Raw genomic sequence first — 19581 nt, 5'->3', positions numbered from 1 at the left:
TTTGATGCCTGATAACTGATCCCTTCAGCACCTTATGATCACACAGGCTGGTGTGCTCCTTCCATGTGGGCTTTGTTGCTTCTGAGCTAGATGGCCTCGTTTACCTTCAAGCCTTTAAGATCCCAGATGTTATATCTCTTGATAGCCAGGCACCATCAGCTTTCTTCAGGGTTTGGTTTTGTTGATGTTCCAACATATGTTCTAGATTCTAGGGCTACAGTAGTAAGTTAGATAAAACTCTGCCCTCGTAGAACTGACATGGCAGAGGACCCAGGTTTGCGCTGAGCACCGAGATGGAAACTAAGAAACGCCATGTTTGATAACTATGGCCATTCTAGTGTCCACTTGATACTCATCCTGCCGCGGAGTTCAATGCTTCCGCTGATTTGAAGTCAAAGGAGGGTGTGTGGACCCCACCCTGACTCCTTGATGAAGGGGGGCTGTTGGAACCGCAGTCAGACCAGACCCGCAGAAGTCATCAAGACTATGCGTTACCTTCAGGCCATGTTTTTAATGCCAGTCCTCTCCTCTGCCATGTGGACAAGTCAAGGAGGAGCATACCAAATCCCTCCCCTGGGGCCACCTGTTCTTTCAGGCTCCTTCATGGAGACCCAAAGCAGCCACTTTCCACCATTCCGAAAGCCCCTTAGAGATTTCCCCTCATTTTATAATGTTTTAGCACTAAGATTAGAAATAAAGTCAGAGAAATGTATCATCCAAACTTCAATTTTTATTCAATTTAAGAATCAACTTCTAGATTACATTCCTGTAAACAGATGGTGACACCCTATGTCCTTTGATATAAACACGAATGGGAATTTTAGCTGGACCCCTGGCACCCTGAATAAAGACAATGATTCTGGCTTCCTATGTGGCCATGTGACTAATTTCCAGCCGATAGAAGCTCGGCGACTTCTTGGGCATGTTCTTAAAGGGGAAAGCCTTTCCCTTTCTCTCGTTGGGAAGGGATCTGGTGGGAGACTTCTTAGGTTGGAAGGAGAAAGGAGACGTTCCATGATGGGAGGTTCAAGATATAAGAGCCTGGACTTCCCTTGGCTTTATGGAGCAGGACCTCAGTATGAACCCAGCGGGCCGTCATCACAGTAGAGAAATCACATTCTACCTGTCTTGTTTGTCACTCATTTTTTATCTCAGGCAATCACACTCATTTTTTATCTCAGGCATTAGTCACAGGCTGACTAATGCCCCCCAGTGTCCAGCCAGGCTCCCTGTTCTCGCTAACATCCACCTTGAGGCCTTCCTGCTACACTTCAAATCCTTTTCCTCTTTCTCTTTAGGGGAAGGTATTTACCATCCCTGCCAACAAGGACTAGCCAATGGAAAAGACATTTCTGTCACGCTCAGACCTTGGGTAGCCATCATTCTTAATTAAGAATTGAGTTGTGAGACCATTAAGAATGTTATCATTTTAAAAAATTATTTTACTATGAAAGCTTTGATCTCAAAATTAGTCTTAAAGTAAATACTAACCATATATTTTATATATTCTATACATTAGAAAAATAAATAGTATTCTAAGTAGCATTTTTTTTTAAAAAAACCTCATTATATACAAATAAGGCTTCACTCCAAATGCATAAATACACGACCCACTGAGGAGCCGATCCTCTAGGTGCCCATCACTGGAAACATAAGTAGCCGGCACACAGTCTTCACTTTGGCCAGCAAGCAGCCACAGGAGGACACAGTTGAATGAATTAAACTCGACTGGTGATGTCTTCAGAAGTTTGGCATGAATGATACAACTTTGGCATGGGACAGATGAAAACAGTCATTAAAAACAGAAGTACATAGAAAATCGCTCCCTGACCCCCACCCCCACCCCCCCGCCTGGCTGTGGCGCCTCCTCCCAAGCAAATCTCACCCGTAGACAGCTGCTCCCGAGGCACAGGCTCGCTCCTGGTTAGACACTGCCAGAAACATGTTATCACTGACTCAGAAAAAACTGTCACGATGGGGCACCAACTCAGGCTGGATTCTCTAGAGGCGCAAACCCAGCACACCTTGAGTACAAATGTTGCTGCAGAGTGCTGCCGAGGTGGTTCCAGCTCAGAGCAGCCCAATGTACAACAGAACAAAGTGCCACTGGGTTCTGCATGCTCCTCCCACGGTGAGTAACACACACGGGTTACATGGGAGTCCATTGTGGCAGCCACGGTGTCGGTCCATCTCCTGGAGGGCCTTCCTCCTGGTCTTTGGTGGTGTAAAGGTTACTACGCATTGAGTCACAAATGCAAGGTCAGCAGTTTGAAATGACCGGATGCTCTGCAGGAGAAAGGGGGAGCTTTCTACACCTGTGCAGAAAGCTTTCTACACCTGTCCTGTAAGGTCGCTCAGAGTAAGAATCAACTGGATGGCAGTGAGTGAGAGTTCTGTGTGTTACCAAATTTGATGTCCTTTTCCAGGGAATGGTCTATGTCGATCATACGGCCAAGGTAAGTGAGATGAAGTCTCACCATCCTCTCTTCTCGGGACCATTCTGACGATACTTCTTGTTGTTCTGCAGTTTGTGGTACTTTCCATTTCCTTCACCAACACCACCACTCGAATGCACCGATCGTACTGTGGTCTCCCTTACTCAAGGTCCAACTTTCCAGTGTATATATGGCATTTGAAAATAGCCTGGCTTGAGCACATCTTAGTCCTCAGAGTGATGTTCTTGTTCTTCAGCACCCTAAGGAGGCCTTGGGTAGCAGATCCACCTGATGCAATCTGTGATTTGATTTCTTTACTGCGCTCATGAGCACTGATTATGGATCCAAGCAAGATGAAATCCATCACACCTTCAATCATTTCTCTGTCGTTCCTGAGGGTTGTTCTCTGTACATTGAGTTGTGATCCAGACTGAAAGCTGCAGTCTTTGCATTTCAACAGCAAGTGCTTCAAGCTCTCCTCACTTTCGGCGGGCAAGTTTATGCCATCTGCTTTAACAGGTTGTTAATAACCCTTCCTCCCATCCTGATGCCACACTCTTCTTGATATAGTCCTTCTTGGATTATTTGCTCAGCATATAGATTGAATAAGTATGGCAAAAGGATACAATCCTCACACACCTTTCCTGATCTTAAAGCAAGCAGCAGCCTTTGCTCTGTTCAAGCTGATGCTTCCCGGTCCAAGCACAAACTCTGCATGAGCATGAGAGATCTGGACTTCCCGTTCTTCTCAAGCTATGCATAGCTTATTATGGTCCACACAGTTGAATGCCTTTGCATAGTCAAGAAAATGCAAGTAAACACCTTTCCGATGTTCTTTTGGCTTTCAGCGACGATCCACCTGACATCATCAGTGATTCCCCTCAAGCGATGTCCTTGTCGAAATACAGCTCGGATTTCTGGCAGCTCCCCGCCAAGACTCTGGTGCAACCATTTGTTTATCTTCAGCAAAATTTTGCTTGCATATGCGATTGCTCTATAACTTGCTAGTTCTGTTGGGTCATCTTTCTTTGAAACGGGCACACAAACAGATCTCTTCCGGTCAGTTAGCTGTCATCCACATTTCTTAGTTGAGTGAGTGATCCCAGTGCTTTATCAGCTTGTTGAAACATTTCAAATGAGATTTCAGCAATCCCTGGAGCCCTGTTTTCCTCTCATTCCTTCAATGCAGCTTGGGCTTCTTCCAGTAATGCCACTGGTTCTTGATCACATGCTACTTCTTGAAATGGTTGGAAGTCGGCTCATTCTTTTTGGGTAGCACCCTGGGGACTGTGCGCTCTGTCTTCTTTGGAGGCTTCCTGCACAGTCTGATATCTTGCCCATGGACTACATCACTGTGGAAACGTGAGGCTTGAATATTGTCTTCAATTCTTTCAACTTAAGATATGCTGAGTATGTACAGAGAGAGAGAGAGAGAGTCATCTCAAGTAAATGACTCATGTGGTTGGCAAGTTTCAAGTCCATGAACCAAGCATCAGGTTGGGGGATCGCTTGACTCTGGTAGCTGCAAAAACTAAGGAATCCAATATCAGCAGGTCAGATGACAGGCTGCTGGCTCTCAGGATACAAATTTACTGATGAGCCCTTAAAATTAGAGGCCAGTCAAATGCGGGATCCAGAGCTAGTTAGTGAGCTTTGCCAGACATGTGTGTGTGTGTGTATACATATATATATGCTACAGGCTACACCCTCAGCAAAACTCCCCTTACAATTGATTGATCACATTCGATGACATTATTGAAGATGATCTCAATTCATAACTGCCAAATTACATCATTGCATAACTGCCAAACCCCTGAGACTCATGGTACAGCCAAGTTGACACAAAACCCTAGCCACCGCAGGCATGTGGGCAGCAGCTGGTTTCAGAAGTTTTCCTGAGCCTCAGAGATGAGCACACTGGATCCTCAGCCTGGCTCGGCCGCCAGCTCGGGGTGGCTAACAGTCACCAAATCTTAGTTCTGTGAAATAGGACAAGATGACCGCTGCCTTGCTCACCTCAGACTGTGAAATTCAAATTAGGAGACGCACACCCCAATCTTCTTGAAAGTATAAAATGATTCCTTAGACACTACATGTATGAATCCAAAACCTGAATCCAACACCAAAAAGGCACCAGGGTTAAAACAAGATCTTTTCGGCAATAAAAGCACGTTTGGAATCTTTGACCCAGCTCTGCATGACAGGCACTGGTTTCTGAGTAAACAGGTGAGCATAACAGATGCAGTAGCGTCTAGGAACCCAAAAGCGTTCTCTCTAAAGCAGCCATAGCCGGCCATTGGCCACTATTTCTGTCAGCTGCGCAGCCTGCTACTCTGGTGGTGATTACACGTGCCGCTTGTAGGGGAAATGGCAGCATGTCAGCTCTGAAGCAGTAGCACCTCAGGGCCCCTGGCTTTCTTATCCTGTAACCCACCCCCAGGGCCCTCTGTGTCTTTCCTCACATGCTCGTGGGCTGTCAGAACTGAAGTTTCTACAAATCTCAATCCCAGCAGGCTTCAAAAAAAACCCCAAAGCAAACTCACTGCCATCAGGGTAGAGCTGCCCCCTTGGGGCTTTCAAGAGTGAAACTCTTTATGGGAGTGGAAAGCCTCCTCTTTCTCCCACGGAGACTGCTGGTTTCAAAGTACTGACCTCGTGGTGAGCAGCTCAGTGGGTAACCACTCCACCACCAGGGCTCCATTCGGAGGAGACAAAGTCTGGTGAGGTTTAGTACTGTGTCTCCTGCCTCATAGGACTTAAGTTTACATGTTTGGTAAGTGCTGGCTCAATCCAAATCAAACATGAACAATGGACACATGAAGAAGGCCAATGGTTTGTGCTTAAGAGAGATGGGAAGCAGGACAGCCTATCTAAGATGTAACCAGGGTCGGCCAAGGAAGCCATCAGAGCCCCAGCCGGAGCATCTGCACCGGCCCCAGAGTCACTCTCTCCTCTCTGGCTAGATAAGGCAGCAGGTTCAAAGTCAGGAAGACCTCTTCTAAAGGCGAAAGTCAGGTCCAGCAGTGCACAGAGCCATAACAGAGCCAGCGCTCCTAATCCATCAAAGCACTGGCTCATCTAGAATGGAGACGCCAGCCCCAAGGGCATGAGAGGCCCTGAGTGTCCACACGAGCGAGACACGCGGCTCCAGGAGGCACCATCAGAGGGTTGGAGTTAGAGCAATTGTAGGGCCACAGCAGGTGCTACAGCGGTAGGCAGTCCCCTCCAGCGAGAAGTCCCAGCCGTCACAGGAGGCAAAGGCCTGGGTCCAGAGAGCAAGTCCTTCCCGGAGCTCTGGGCCAAGGCTGAGAGGGGTCATCCTATCGGTGGGTCCCCAGCAGTAACTTTTCTCCATGTGCGTGGAAGGTGGCGGGACCTGGCGCCTTCAGTGAAGCTCCACTGCGGGGCTGAAAGGAAGCATGTGAGAGGGTGAGGCTCCTCCGCTCACTGGGCCATGGAGGAGCAGGGAGGCAGTTACCTCAGGACCAAGCTTTCTCCCCCACCACCACCACCCCCCCACCCCGTAGGGTGATTCTACTCTCTTCCCTATAGAACACATGGGAAAGGTCTAGAAGCCTGCTCTCTCCCCCTCGCTCAAAGAGCCAGAGACTCACTTTGAGAAGTACAGTACTGGAGTCCCTTCTCTGGGGTCTCAGCTTCCGTCCTCCACGGTCTGTACCCAACATGCTTCCCACAACCCCCGGCCCCCAACAGTCATACAGGTACCTGTGAGAGTGCACACACACGCACGCACACGGAGAACTACCAGTAACCTCTCTGCCTGATCCTATGAAAGAGAGTCTAGCACAGCAGGAAGCAGGCAAGGAGAGTCGAGAAACCTAGACGCTATGGTCTCAGCTCCACGAAGGTGCCGTCAGCCTCTCGGAGCTCTGTTTCCTTGTCAGAGGCCAGGTGGAGCACCGTGATCAGGAAGGCGGAAACCTCTACAGGTGTCTAGGGTTGCTGCCCGGGCGCCTGTTGTTTTCCATCTCTTTGAAGAGACGGGATGGGGTGGGGTTTTCCCCCCCTAAGATGAGGTAGATTATGTAGTTCTCAGGGGTTCGAAGTGCTGGATCGGTATAAAAGAGCAGCATGCCTTATCAGCTGATCCTAGCGATCCTTCCAGCACGCGTTCAACGCATCCTGAGGATTGACCCGGAGTTTTCGGAGGGGGATTGAACAAAAGCTAGTGGGTGACCCACCGGGCTGCTCGCCGCAAGGGTGGTCATTCAAAACCGCCAGCCCTCCTTGGGAGAAGGAGGAGGCTTCCGCTTCCCGTCAAGAGTTCTAGTTTGGGGAAGCCCCGGGGCAGTTCTCCTCTGTCCCACAGGGTCCCTGGGAGTTGAAATAAACTCCAGGGCAGTGAGTTTGCTGTTTGGATTTTGTAGTCAAGTTGAAGGAGGGTCTGTGCTTGGCTACTGACCATCAGGTTGGCAGTCTGAACCCGCCCAGAGGTGCCTCTACTCTGAGCACCGCAGAGCCTCAGGAGGGTAGTGCATTTGGAAGCCTATGGGTGGGATCAGCATGAGGAAGAGCCTACCCAATTGAAAATGCAAACCCACTGCTGCCCCGTCCGTTCTGCCTGATAGCGGACTCTCTGGGGCAGAGTGGAACTGCACCACAGCCGTCCCCAGGCTGTACATCTTTATGGGAACAGACTGCCACATCTTTCCCCCACTGAGGGGCTGGTGGGTTCGAACCACTGACCTTCTGGTGCATAGCAGAGCCCTTAATCACTGCACCACCAGCGGCTCCAGAAACTTTAAAAGTCATGCATCGGCATACAAACCGAAAGAAGTAAAAATCATTATTACATCTGGAAATCATACGAGCCCACGCCAGTCTGAGTCACTTAATGAGATAGGCAGCTCTCGGAAGCCCGCGAGGCCTTTCATTTACTGAGCTTGCGGTCGAATGGCCAACAGCTGTGGATCGGCTGGGCCCCAGGCTTGGCAGACGTTTAAACACAGGGGACCCCAGAGCCTGGGCATAGCTGCTCGGTGATTGATACCCAGGCTGGGTGGCGTGACTTCTCTGAGCCACAGGAACCTCAGCTCTGAGCGAGACCCACCTCTTCAGGTCCTGGCCTCGCCAACACTAGCTGGGCGACTCCCTCCCCGAGCCTCAGTTTCCTCATCTGTACACAGGGATAACAACACTTGCCCCCTGGGCTTGATAATAAAGGGAACACGGGGCAGGTATACACAGAGGGCTCAGCACATGGCCAGGGTGGGGTCAGGTTGGAGGGCAGGGTGGTCTGTCTCCCTCCCCCTCAGCAGGTGTTTGGGGTTCAGAGGGGCACAGAATGGGTTCCCCTCTTGGTAGAGCCCGATGCCTCTTGCCATGAGACGACCCCCCTCGACTCTGGAAGGATGGCCTTCCAGCACGAGGCAATGGCTCAGTGGAGCAAGACAGCTCCTTTGTCTAACTGAGCGCCATGTGCATGAGCTTCCTGCTGCTCCGAAGGGGGAGAACTGAACCCTCGCTCTAAAGTTCCCAAATGCCTAAACTGTGCGGGAAGGGAGCAGACCTTGCGCTGCTCCTTGACCTCCCACCCATGCCAACACGGTGCCCACAGGGAGCCTTCCCCCAGCCCTGGTCTCTGGTAGACTGTCCTCTAAGACAGGGAGCATGGTGACCAGCCACGGGTACTTAGTCCCTGGAAAGGCCCCATTCCAATACCTCCAGGGTGGCAGGGGGTGGGGAGGCAGGGGGAGGGCACAGTACCACCCCTGGCCTCCTGTGTAGGTACTGGTTCCTTTGTCTCTTTCCCTCCAACAGGAGGGCAGCTCTGAAAGGGAGGAGGCATTGGTGTGTGTGGTCCATTGCCATATATCCCTGCTGCCCAGACCATGCCCAGCACATAGGGATGGGGGATCAGCAACATGACCCAAGTGAAGCACAGGCACTCCCTGGTTACCTGGTCTCGTTTTTCAGCCTCCAGCCATCACGACACTTGTGAAACCAGAGGTCCTGCCCAGGGGCTATGATGGCGTTCTCAGGGTCTTCCACACAGAAGGTCAATCTAGGAGGAATCAGAAACCGCCGATGCAGCTGGAAGTCCAGGGGGCTGGGCATCAGCCCGACAGCACCTCCCTGATTGGCGTAGGCGACCACCCCGATTTAGGGACTACAGAGATCCCATCACCCCCACAGGACCCAGTGGTCTCCCTGCCAAGTCTCCCAGAGTTCAGCCTCAGGCAGCCCTCACACATGCCTCTTCTACCTGCTCCCCTCTGTCCAGCCAAAGGGCTGCCTGTGTATTTAAAAGTTAGAGTCCCTCTGTAGCCTCCTGAATCTGACCCCATTCCAAACCTCTCGATTTAATAAAAAAGGGTGTCCTTATAATAATAGCATTTTTGTTATTATTGTAACTACTTATGGTCCTGTAACATCGTGGTTATGTCTTGGGCTGCGATCTGCAAAGTCTGAGGTTCACAGCACCAGCCACTCCTCAGGAGAAAGACGAGGCTTCTTCTCCCGTAAACAGTCGTCTGTAGAAACCCACAGGGGCAGTTCCACCCTGTCCTACAAGGTCGCTATGAGTCTGCATGTTTCGATGGCAGTGAGAGAGGAAGAGAGAGGCTTACGGCATAGAGTTATAATAATGAATGTTTTGTTTTAATTTAAAATATCACACATCACCTTCCAATGCTTATTGATTCCTGTCTGTGGCTAACACCTCCCTTAACCAGACACACCCCCCCCAATGCAGGCACACAAGTTATATCTGCACTATATTCATACATAACAAAAGTCACCTCTGCACTATATTCATACATAACACAAGTCACCTCTGCACTATATATAAGACACAAGTTCCTTCTGTACTATAAAACCCTTGCTCTACAGTTGCTTCTGACTCACAGTGGCCTCATGTATCCATAGGGTTTCAGTAGCTGGCTTTACAGAAGTAGATCAACTGGCCTCTCTTTTGAGATGACTCTTGGTGATTTAAACCTCCAACTTTTGGTTGAGCCACTGAATTGTAACTATTGTACCACCCAGGAACTCCTACTTAGAACCGATTCGTTGCCATAGAATTGATTCCGACTCAGGGGGACCCCACAGGACAGAGTAGAACTGCCTCTTTGGGTTTTCAAGACTTTGAATCTTTACCGGAGCAGACAACCTCATCTGGCTCCTAAGGAGCAGCTGGTGGATTTGAATCTCTGGTTAGCCTTGTGGTTAGCAACTCTGGAGCTCTCTAAATACGAACTGATAAGATTAACTGGAGCTCAGCTGCAAGTCAGACTAACACATTTGGCAGACAGAGCACCAAGATCACCAGAAATCATCAAGGGACTAACACTGGATGGAATTATAACTAAGGCCAAGTTCCTCACCTCAGCGGGCTGAGCAGCTGACCGATAAACAGGTGAGTGCCTGACCTTGGTGCTGACTGCCTGACAAAAGTCACCTTCAGAACAGCTCTAAGACCCATTCCCACGAAGCCCAATGAAGTATATAAAGAGGTGACAACCTCACTCAAAATCAGGAAATCCGAATTAGCCAATAGCAGGAGACTAATTCACACCCAGGAGAATGGAACATCTGAGACTGCAGCCCAGGGCTGGGAACAGCCTCGCTATCACACAGAGTGTTGTAGGCCTGATGGTGGCAGATGGAACTAGGGTAAAATGAAAACTCACATTGTTGGATCTCCCTTTTGACCAATCTTAAACTTGTTCTAGTCTTTAACATTTCCAGCTATTTTCCTCAATTCAGGTTTCCCCTCTGGTTTATTTTGATATTGTTGGTCTTTTTTTGGTGCCTTTTTTTAAAAAAAAAAGTGTGCTTTCCAGTATATAAAATCTAGGATAGGTAGATCTACAGAGACAGTAACTGGGTGAATGGTTATGGGGGATACGGAAGAGGAGGTTGGAGGGAAATGGGGAGCTAACAATGAATGAGCACTAGAAGGAAGAAAAGCTAGACAAGTTGGAGGAGGGTCTGGATGAGACCACAGCTAAATGCTCAGCTACTGACCACAAAGGTTGGCAGTTTGAGCCCACCCAGAGGTGTCCCTCCTTCTGAGCCATCACAACCATGGAGACCCCAATGAGAGCAGGTGCGGGTGAAAGCAAGGATCTACTCGACAGCCACTGTAGTCCCGTCAGAACATAGGTGACCCAAACTACCCACTCTGCCAAGGCGATTCCAACACACAGTGACCTGCAGCACGGAGCAGCGCTGCCGCATGGGGTTCCCAAGGCTATAAGCCTCTACGTAAGCAGGCTGCCAGGCCGATGGCCAGAGGAGCCTCTGTAGGATTCAAACTGCTGACTGACCTTCGCAGCCGAGTGACTGGCCACGGGGATAACCCAGCAAGTGCAGTTTTGGGGTATACATCCCCCGACAAAGAAGCCCCCAGATATATACCCACAAGGGAAACATTCCAGAAGGTTCATGTCAGCACTGAGCACACTTTGTAACTCCCCCAAAAAGTAGAATCAGCTTTACTGTTCCCCAGAAGGAAGACAAAACCATAATTTTCCCGTACCACGAAGATGTGCAGGCTGGAGTTGACAGAATAAGCCCCGTGGCTTTGTATTTGGAAAAACACTCTTGCATGAAAATGGACAAAGGTGACTTGGGAAATGAAACGTCCTTTCATCTGAAGTTCAGAAGCATCTAAAGTCATGACTTAAAAACCCACTGCCATCGAGTCGAGTTCTGCCCTGTAGAACTGAGAGACTGTAACTCTTTATGGAAGCAGAAAGCCTCATCTTTCTCCTTCTGGGTGGCTGGTGGTTGTGAACAGCTGACCTTGTAGCTATTGGCCCAATGTGTAGCCCACAACACCACGAGGGTGACTTCAAAGCCATTCTAGACTTTGTTTAGAGATGTGAACAGAAATTGTGGTTTCTATTCATTGTCTTCCAGTGGGTTTTGCCTCGGGCCACCCTGGGTGCACAAAGTAGAACCACCCCAGAGGGTTTTCAAGGTGGTGACCTTTGGGAAAGGTCTATCTTTGGCTAAGACCTCTCTTCCGAGCCACATCTAGGTGAACTTGAACCACCCACCTTTCAGCTGGTAGCCAAGTGCTTCCCTGTACCTTGCAGGGACTCATCAAGCAGCAGAACTAAGAGTACAGCCCCACTCGCGTCAGGGTGCGGGTTGCGTCTGATGTGACAGAGAGCGAGGACCGTGACAAGGATGGGGCCCCAAGCGGCTTTTGCTGTGTGTGCCATGTCTCACTTTTTCAAAGCCTCTTGTTTAACACCAATACTGCAGAGTGCTTCTATTTGTTACTGCTTCATGAGGTGTGTATTATGCTTGGGACAGTGTATAAAAACCACCACCCTTCTGGCAACCCACCCACAGAGCCAAGAGTCATGAAAAGATGCCCAGTGGTCCTCACAGCTCCCCCCATCTGACACATACGTTTCAGACATACCACTCAGCTAGGGACTCGGAGGGGGGGTGGCCCTACTGGGGGCCCTCCCTCTGCTGGCAGGCTTGTCATTGATGATGGATGTGCCCCAGACTCAGGAAGAATGGTCAAGGAGAAAGGGCCAGCCAGGTACAAAGAGGTTGGGGGCTGCTGCATGCTCACTTCCCAAGGCTAGTGGTGACCTCTGGAAGCCCTCGGCGGAGGAGAGAGAGCCTCCTCTCTTGGCCAAGGTCTCCCAGCGGGCCTGGCTCTGTGCCTTCCCTGGTGCCTCCTAAGAAAGCAGCCTTCCCAGTCCCGCCTGGGCCCAAGGACTGATATATGAAGGTCTGCTCTTTCACGCCAGGCAGAGGAAAGCTGCCAGCTGGCATGGGACAGAGGAGTCTCTGTGACTTGAAAGTAGGCTCCCAGCCCCACATCCTTGCCTCCAAGCCCCTGAAGGATATAATAACGCCCTTGGGGAAACCACATCCTCCCATAGACCCAAGTAGCCAGTACAAGCTGGGGCTCTTGGGACAAGCAAACAAGGCCTTTTGATCAGATGGCCCCCCGAGGGGGAACGGATCCATGGGGTGGCACACCTGTCCAGCCCCCCAGCTCAGCAAAGAGAACAAGGGCCGTAAGTCAGCCTGGTGGCGCAGTGGTTCAGCACCCCACTGCTAACCAAAGGTCAATGGTCAAACCTTCCACAAAGACTTGGCAGCATGCTTCTGTAAAGATCCCTCCCTCTCTGCCATCCAGTCCATGCTGACTCAGAGACCTGTCCTAGGGGATGGGGTCGAACTGCCCTGTGGATTTCTGAGACTGTAACTCTTCACCGAAGTCAAAGGTCTCATCATTCCCCCTCCTCGGAGAGGCCGGTGGTTTCAAACTGCTGACCTTGCAGTGAGCAGCCCAACGCATAAGCACGAAGCCACCAGAGCCCCCTGTAAGGACAGCAGCCTTGGAAAGCCTTGGCCCCACAAGGTCACAGTCAGCTGGAATGTGCTCAGTGCCAGTGGGCTAGGACTTCCCCGCCCCTCTGGGCCGAGGCTCTGTGATCCGGGCAGGAGCCGCCCAACAGTTCATGGTCGCCCTGCCCCAGTGTTCAAGACTGGCAGGTGTGTTCTGGGCAAATGCTGACAAGGCCAGGGCTTGCTTCCGGGAGGTGAGAGCAGGGTCACAGGGCACTTACTTCCGCTGAGTTTCCCCGGACTTGACCCGGATCCGTCTGATCGTCAGCTCCCGAGAGGGGTTGCGCGGTTGAGACAGGTAAGTGCGCAGCTCCTTCCACAGGTTGAACCAGGACTGAGAGGTGCCCTCCCAGGTGAGTTTGATCTTCAAGAGGTCCCCCAAGTCCTCCTCTGTGTAGACCAGGAAGGTGTTGGTGGCATTCAGGCCAATCTCCTCCATGCTGCAAGGGAAGAGAGGGCTCGTCTCACAGCCTGAAATGACCAAACCACGTGGGTGAGGCCATGAGGTGCCCCCACCCTACCCCACTCGGGCCTTCCACCAGCAGGCCCAGGGTGGGAGCTCGAGAGTGCCCTGCTGACAGAGAGGAAAGCACCCACAGCTCCCCAGCTCCTTCTCCCCACCGTCCCTGCACACCTCCCATTTGGGCTACTGCCTGGGGGGCAGGACCAAGAGAACAGCCACGAGAGCCACGCAGAAGTCAGCGCCCACGAGACCAGGTTGCGCAAAGCTCACCTCGGCAGCCCTGCTCCCTGCTGCCCCTCACACTAAAGCCTGGGCATGGCCTGCCTCGCCCCATGCGTGAGTGCACGAGCCCACCTGTGACCTCCCTACTGGACCCAGAGTCTGAGGGTCAGGAAAAGAAGGTACAGGGGGGACAGCTCCTCCGAGCCCAATGTGAATTGGCTTGTGGGCATTCAACAAGTAAACAGCGACTCCTTTGGACCCTCCCCACTGCCAGAGCATCAGAAAATATCCAGCGAGGGTAATGAAGTTCCCAGTTCCCACTTGATCCCAGCCGCTTCCCTGACCGCTGAGTCACCATGGAGCCTCCCACCCAGAAATGATGAGTCAGGGGCTAGGTGAGCTCTTGCAGGACCCACCCAGCTCCTCCCCAGGCGCCGGTACCACCCTCTCCTGTGCTTGCTGGCAGCTCTCCCACCCTCTCTGGTCCCCACACCTGCACCCTCTCCATCCTGCACCCAGCAAAGTAAAGGGCCACTCACATCTCCAAAGACAGCGTCTGGGAATCTGCATTGGTGCCGTACAGGGTGACAAAAAAGGTGGGCTGGATTTTCCCTTTTTGCACGTAGCTGAAGATGTGAACTTTCATCTGGTAATGGTACACTGCAGGGAAATCAGACCAAACACGCATGGGTCTTGCTTGTCACCAGCACACGGAAAACTTAAAGACTGACTGATGGCTACCCATTGGGCAACTAATGGTCTGCAGTTCGAGGTAAAGATGGGGCTGTCTGCTCCCGTCAAGAGTTTCTGTCTCAAAAACCCACAGGGGCAGTTCTACCCTGTCCTCTGGGGTCACTGTGAGTCGGCATCGACTCAACGGCAGTGAGCTTTGAGAGTGTGGTCCTTCTGGTGTGGCACAATCTCCAGCCACCCTCAGGGTCCATTCTGCCCCATGGCCCAAGACCTCTTTGCGGGACAGGAGGGGCCCTGGACTAAGGGGTCAAGAGCAGTTTGGGGATTTTGCCAGGGCCACCGTCTCTGCCTGAGCTTAGACTGAGGGCCAAGGGACTACCTCTCTGAGCCACAACTTGCTCCGACATCAAATCAGATCCCCAAACTTGGTGGCTTTAGAACGTGTCACGAGAGTTGAAGACGTCATTTCCATCCCCTCCCTCCCTCCCTCCCTCCAAGTTAGGGTAATGAGGGCATGAAATGCAGCTATGAAACGGCTTTGAAGAATCAAGTGCAAAATGTAAGATGCCGATCCTGTGAGCGCAGAGCCCTGATTCACGTCACAGCATAGGTCCCCAGCACTTATTTTAAGCATTGACACGTCTCGGGGCGTGTGCAACACAGTGGGGTTTGCATTGGGCTGTCACTGTGCGAGCTACTCCCTCGGGCTGAGGTGGGATTGCCCATGACCCACTCACAGCCGTGAAGTGGATTCTGACTCACCCTGATCTAACAGCACAGAGTAGCACCACCCCCATGGCTCTGTGAGGCTACAAATCTCTACGGAAGCAGCTTGCCCCATCTTTCTCGCACCCGCCGCTGACCTGAAGCCACTGCACAGCCCGGGCTCCTTCCACAGGGTGCCGTGGAGGACCAGGACCAGGGACCTCCCTTGAGGACACTTTGCAGACTGGAGTTTACCTCTGAAAGGCATGCCCGCTCGGGTTTTCAGGTACATTTTACTGTTCCTCTTGTTCCTGGTTTTCTTGGCATTGTAGCCAATGCTGTTACAGCGGTTCTTCCGACAGCTGAGGCAGATGCCCCTTTTGAACCGGTTCGAGTCCGTACACTGGAACGCGAAGCTTGGCTGGTCCTGGTTCACCAGTGAGTCGACAAAGAGGTGCACAGCCCGTTCGTGCTCACACTTCATCACCTCCGAGAGGGCTGGGGAGGGGGGGCGGCAAGGGTGAGCAGCGGCCCCCCACTCACGGCCGCCTCGTCCGTCCAGCCACGCTGTGTGTCTGGCTGTTCAGCGAGAGCTCGTTTGGTTTTAGTATTGTGGTGAAAAGACGGTTAGGAAAACAGGGGACAGGAAGGGAAGGAGGATGGGCCAGGGGAGTCAAAAGACCCACCTATCGTGTTGCTGGTCTCATTTCTTCAGAGGGCTGTGTAAATATATACAGTGTATTTCTTTAAGACCAAACAAATCGCAGCAGATTCCTTAGGCCTCAAACCTAAATAGTGGTGTGAGGGGCTGAAAATACACATACATACACAGAGAGAGAGAGAGATGATAGATAGATAGATAGATAGATAGATAGATAGATAGATAGATAGATAGATAGATAGATAGATAGATAGATAGATGATAGGTAGATAGGAAAGTGAGATTACGTGCAGGAAAAGGATGCGGAGTCTTTCCTGACAAACAAGTTCATCTCAAAGAAAAAGAAAACATTTGCCGATTCAACTCTCTACAATTTGGTGGCATCACTTGTGTTTGTCATATTCTACAGCAGCCACCAAATCGTTCCGCCTCCAGTCACAGGAGCCCAGTGTCCCCTAAGCAATGGCAGACTGCGGTCGCCATTGTCACTGATGTTAGCATCCGTGAGTGTGTCCTTAACACATGGCCACCACGCACTGCTGTGCTAGGCGCCCAGCACTTGCCCACTTACTCTCCAGGTGGCAACACGGCAGTAATACACACACAACACAGAAGTCATGCACAAACACAACACAATACAGCAGTAAACACACACAACACAGCAGTAATACACAAACACAATACAGCAGTAACACACACACCACAGCAGTCACGCACAAACACAACACAATACAGCAGTAAACACACACAACAGAGCTGTAACATGCACACAAAACAAAGCAGAGGGGGGGGGAGAGAGTGCACCCTCTCCTTTCCTTCCTCAGCCCTCGGGTCAATGCCGACTCATGGTGACCCTGTAGGACAGAGTAGAACTGCCCCTGTGAGTTTCCGAGACTGTAACTCTTTATGAGAGTAGAAAGCTTCATCTTTCTCCCACAGAGTGGCTGGGGGGGTGGGGTTCAAAGTGCTGTCCTTGGGGTTAACCTCCCAACAACTAGCCCACTACACCACTAGGGTTCTTGTCAAACTCACTGCCATCGAGTCAATTCTGACTCATAGCGACTCTATAGGACAGTGTAGAACTGTCCCCTATAAGTTTTTGAGACTGTAACTGGAGTAGAAAGCCTCTTCTTGCTCCCTCGGAGCTGGCTGGTAGTTTTGAACTGCTGAACTTGCAGCGTAACTCGTAACCACTACTCCACCAGGGCTCCTGTAGGGCTCTTCTAGAGCCTGCATACTATGTGCTAAACCGGTGATGCAGGCCCGGTGTGCAGTAGGGATCCTAACTCACTTAGTCTTGATTAGAGTCGGACCTTCATGAAATACTAGAAATGGGCCAGGTGCCAAACACCGCCTGGTGTGGACCAGCAAACTGCAGCCTACAGGCTACACCATCTATTTTGGTAACTAAAGTTGTATTGGAAGATAGGTCATGCTCATTTGCTTATGGATTTTCTGGGGCTGTTTCTGTGCAGTAGGATGGGGGAGTAGAAACAGACTCTATGGCCTGCTAAGCCTTAAATACTCTCTGATCCTCTGAGGGAGTGTCTGCTAGGCCCCTTCTAGTCCAATCCCTTCAAATATCCATTAAAGCCTAGGGGTCTATCGCGGTGAGGTGATCTTCTAAGGGCCAGACATCTGATGCTGTCTGTACCTTGGGAAGGTAAGTTGGATTTTGGGAAGGTAAGTTGGATTTGGGGGCCCCAGGTACATCATTAAGGAACCCGGGGAACAGTGTCTACAGCCCTTGGCTGCCAACTGAAAACCCAGGTATGGGAGCCCAGCAGCGATGGAAAACCTATGGGGGCACTCAACTCTGTCCTGTAGGGTCTCTGTGAGTCAGAGTGGACATGCGGACAATGGGCCTGTTGGGTCATCTGTGTTTCTAGTAGCCAGAGACTCAGGCCAATGTTTTATGTAAATTCTGGGACCTTAAGGGAAAAAATTGGCCAAACAAATCCTACTCCTTCTTCACTGGTACCACCAGCTTCCAGAAAAGCCATCATCCCACACCTTCCTCACCCAGGGGGCAGAGATGGGGCAGCCAAAGGGCAGAGCAGCAGAGCGGAGAGATCCCATGAGGGAATGCTGCCGGGCTCCCAGGTGGTGACCCCACAAGGGATCGGTCACCTGGAGGGACACCTCGGTTTCAACAGCAAGTCACTTCATCCCAAGTCCGCCTGGGCGTTCAGCACATAATTATAACTGAATAGAGGAAACACCTTGTTTCAATTCTTTAGAGCACGAGTCGGGAATGTAATGATAGCCTGTCCGCGCTGTGACATAGCACGTAGTCTAAAAGAGGGTTGCTAAGCCTAGGCGCCCTGATGTGTGAGAGTGCCATATCTTAGAGCCAAAACAAAGAAGAAGAAAGTTGTAGAACACGGTGATTTGAAAAAGCAAGAAGCCAAAAACACTAAAACACTGCTCTGATGTTAATTCCAACTCATAGCAGCCCTTTAGAACAGTGGTTCTCAGCCTTCCTGATGCCGCGACCCTTTCATACAGGTCCTCGTGGTGGTGACCCCCCCACCATAAAACTATTTTCGTTGCTACTTCATCACTGTCATTTTGCTACTGTTATGAATCAGGCGACCCCTGTGAAAAGGTCATTTGATCTCCAAAGGGGTCGCAACCCACAGGTTGAGAACCGCTGCTCTGGAGGGTTTCCAAGGATGTAGTTCTTGCTAGGTACAGAGAGCCCCAACTTTCTCCTGAAGAGCAGCCGGCGGGTTAGAACCACCAATCTTGTGGCTAGCAGTCCAATGCTTACCTGACAGTGCAACCATGCACGTACATAAATAAGAAAGAAAAAAGGCTAGAGGGATATACCCAAAATTAGTCATACAGACTAACTTTCAGGAGCAAAAATTGGGAAGGGTGAGGAGGTGACTCTGCTTTATGCACTTCTATATTGCTTGATGTTTTGCATCTTATCATGAACAAGATAACAGTCAATAACAATTATGGAATTCAAGCATGAGCAAGCAGAGTGAAGACCACAAGATGGCTATGCGCAGGCCTGCAGGATGGTGGGGAGCTTTCAACGCAATGTCTGAGAGCCATTGGGTGGGAGGGAAGCGGGGAGAAGGACTGAAATGTGTGCTGTTGAAGCGTCGCTGCTCTGGCTGCTGGAAGAGAGGGCGCACTGGACCGAACACCGGCACCCCCCCCGCCCCCCATGCAGCAGAGAAGAAGGAACTCACTTCCGAATGCAATCGACCCCAAGATGTCGTTGAGCCCGCAGCCTGGCTGAAAGTCGCCTCCATTGGGGTAGATGTCGATGTGGCCTATGGGCATCTGGATGCCGATGCTCAAGCCGAAGGAGGGCGTGTAGGTGTGGAGGACATCCACAAAGTCTGCGTCGTCTGGGGAGAGCCTCTTGTGGATGTCCACGCCTTCGAACATAGGCCCAGCAGGATCCAGCCCTGCAGGGAGAAGGGCAGCCAAGAGCGGCCACACCAGGCAGCGAGTCAAGGTGGCCCTGGATGGCAGCGAAGCCAGCGTGTGCAGACAGAAGGCAGCCTCGGAGCCCAACCCCGGGAATCAAGACCTGGAGACCTGGCATCTGCTTCTGAAGTGCTGACAGTCCTTTCCAAAGCCCTCCCGTGTCCTGACACCTGAGCTATCTCGGTCATCGGGCCAGGAGGTCCGCACACTCAGCTCCGAGGAAGCCCAGACTGTTCGAACTGGAGCAGTTCTAGGAAGAACACCAGCGGATTGACTGACGCTGCGTCCTCCATGCCACTCCCCCCACCCCCACCCCCAGAAGTCTGTCATTGCCTGGATGGTGGGAGAAGCAGTCAACAATAACTACGCCACCTGTATCTTTCTGGGAGGAGCTCTCAGTGGCTTCAAACGGAACCACTCGTCTTTGAACTTGCTCTTCCCTGGCCCCTGGCTCGGAGGCATCAGACGCAGGGAGGAAATCACTGATGGCAGTGAGGATTGCGCAACTCTTGTTAGTATGATCCAACTACTGAATTGGGTAGCGTGTACCCTATGTGCCAATAAAACTGTTTTTAAAATATTGAGAGAGGGGCTCATACCAGATA

The 19581-nt window shown here is 51.3% G+C and overlaps 1 protein-coding gene across 2 annotated transcripts in view; it reads right to left on the bottom strand.

The window, feature by feature from the left end:
• Positions 1–5065: 5065 nt before the first annotated feature.
• LIPG (lipase G, endothelial type) overlaps positions 5066–19581 on the bottom strand; it is a 26183-nt gene continuing 11667 nt past the window's right edge. Inside the window, exons 5-10 of one of the 2 annotated variants that reach the window (XM_004703102.2) lie at positions 18733–18954; positions 15121–15363; positions 14007–14127; positions 13004–13222; positions 8356–8460; positions 5066–5842 (exon numbers count right to left, since the gene is read on the bottom strand). In XM_004703102.2, the coding sequence (XP_004703159.2) occupies positions 5821–5842; positions 8356–8460; positions 13004–13222; positions 14007–14127; positions 15121–15363; positions 18733–18954 (932 nt within the window). In that variant the 3' untranslated portion in view covers positions 5066–5820. The remainder of the gene's footprint in view (positions 5843–8355; positions 8461–13003; positions 13223–14006; positions 14128–15120; positions 15364–18732; positions 18955–19581) is intronic. The other variant, XM_045296212.1, reaches the window with a different exon arrangement.

Source organism: Echinops telfairi, unplaced genomic scaffold (assembly GCF_000313985.2).
Source record: "Echinops telfairi isolate 266 unplaced genomic scaffold, ASM31398v2 ScPeMD7_7400;HRSCAF=8409, whole genome shotgun sequence".
Lineage (NCBI taxonomy): Eukaryota > Metazoa > Chordata > Mammalia > Afrosoricida > Tenrecidae > Echinops > Echinops telfairi.
This window is presented reverse-complemented; position numbering and strand designations above follow the sequence as displayed.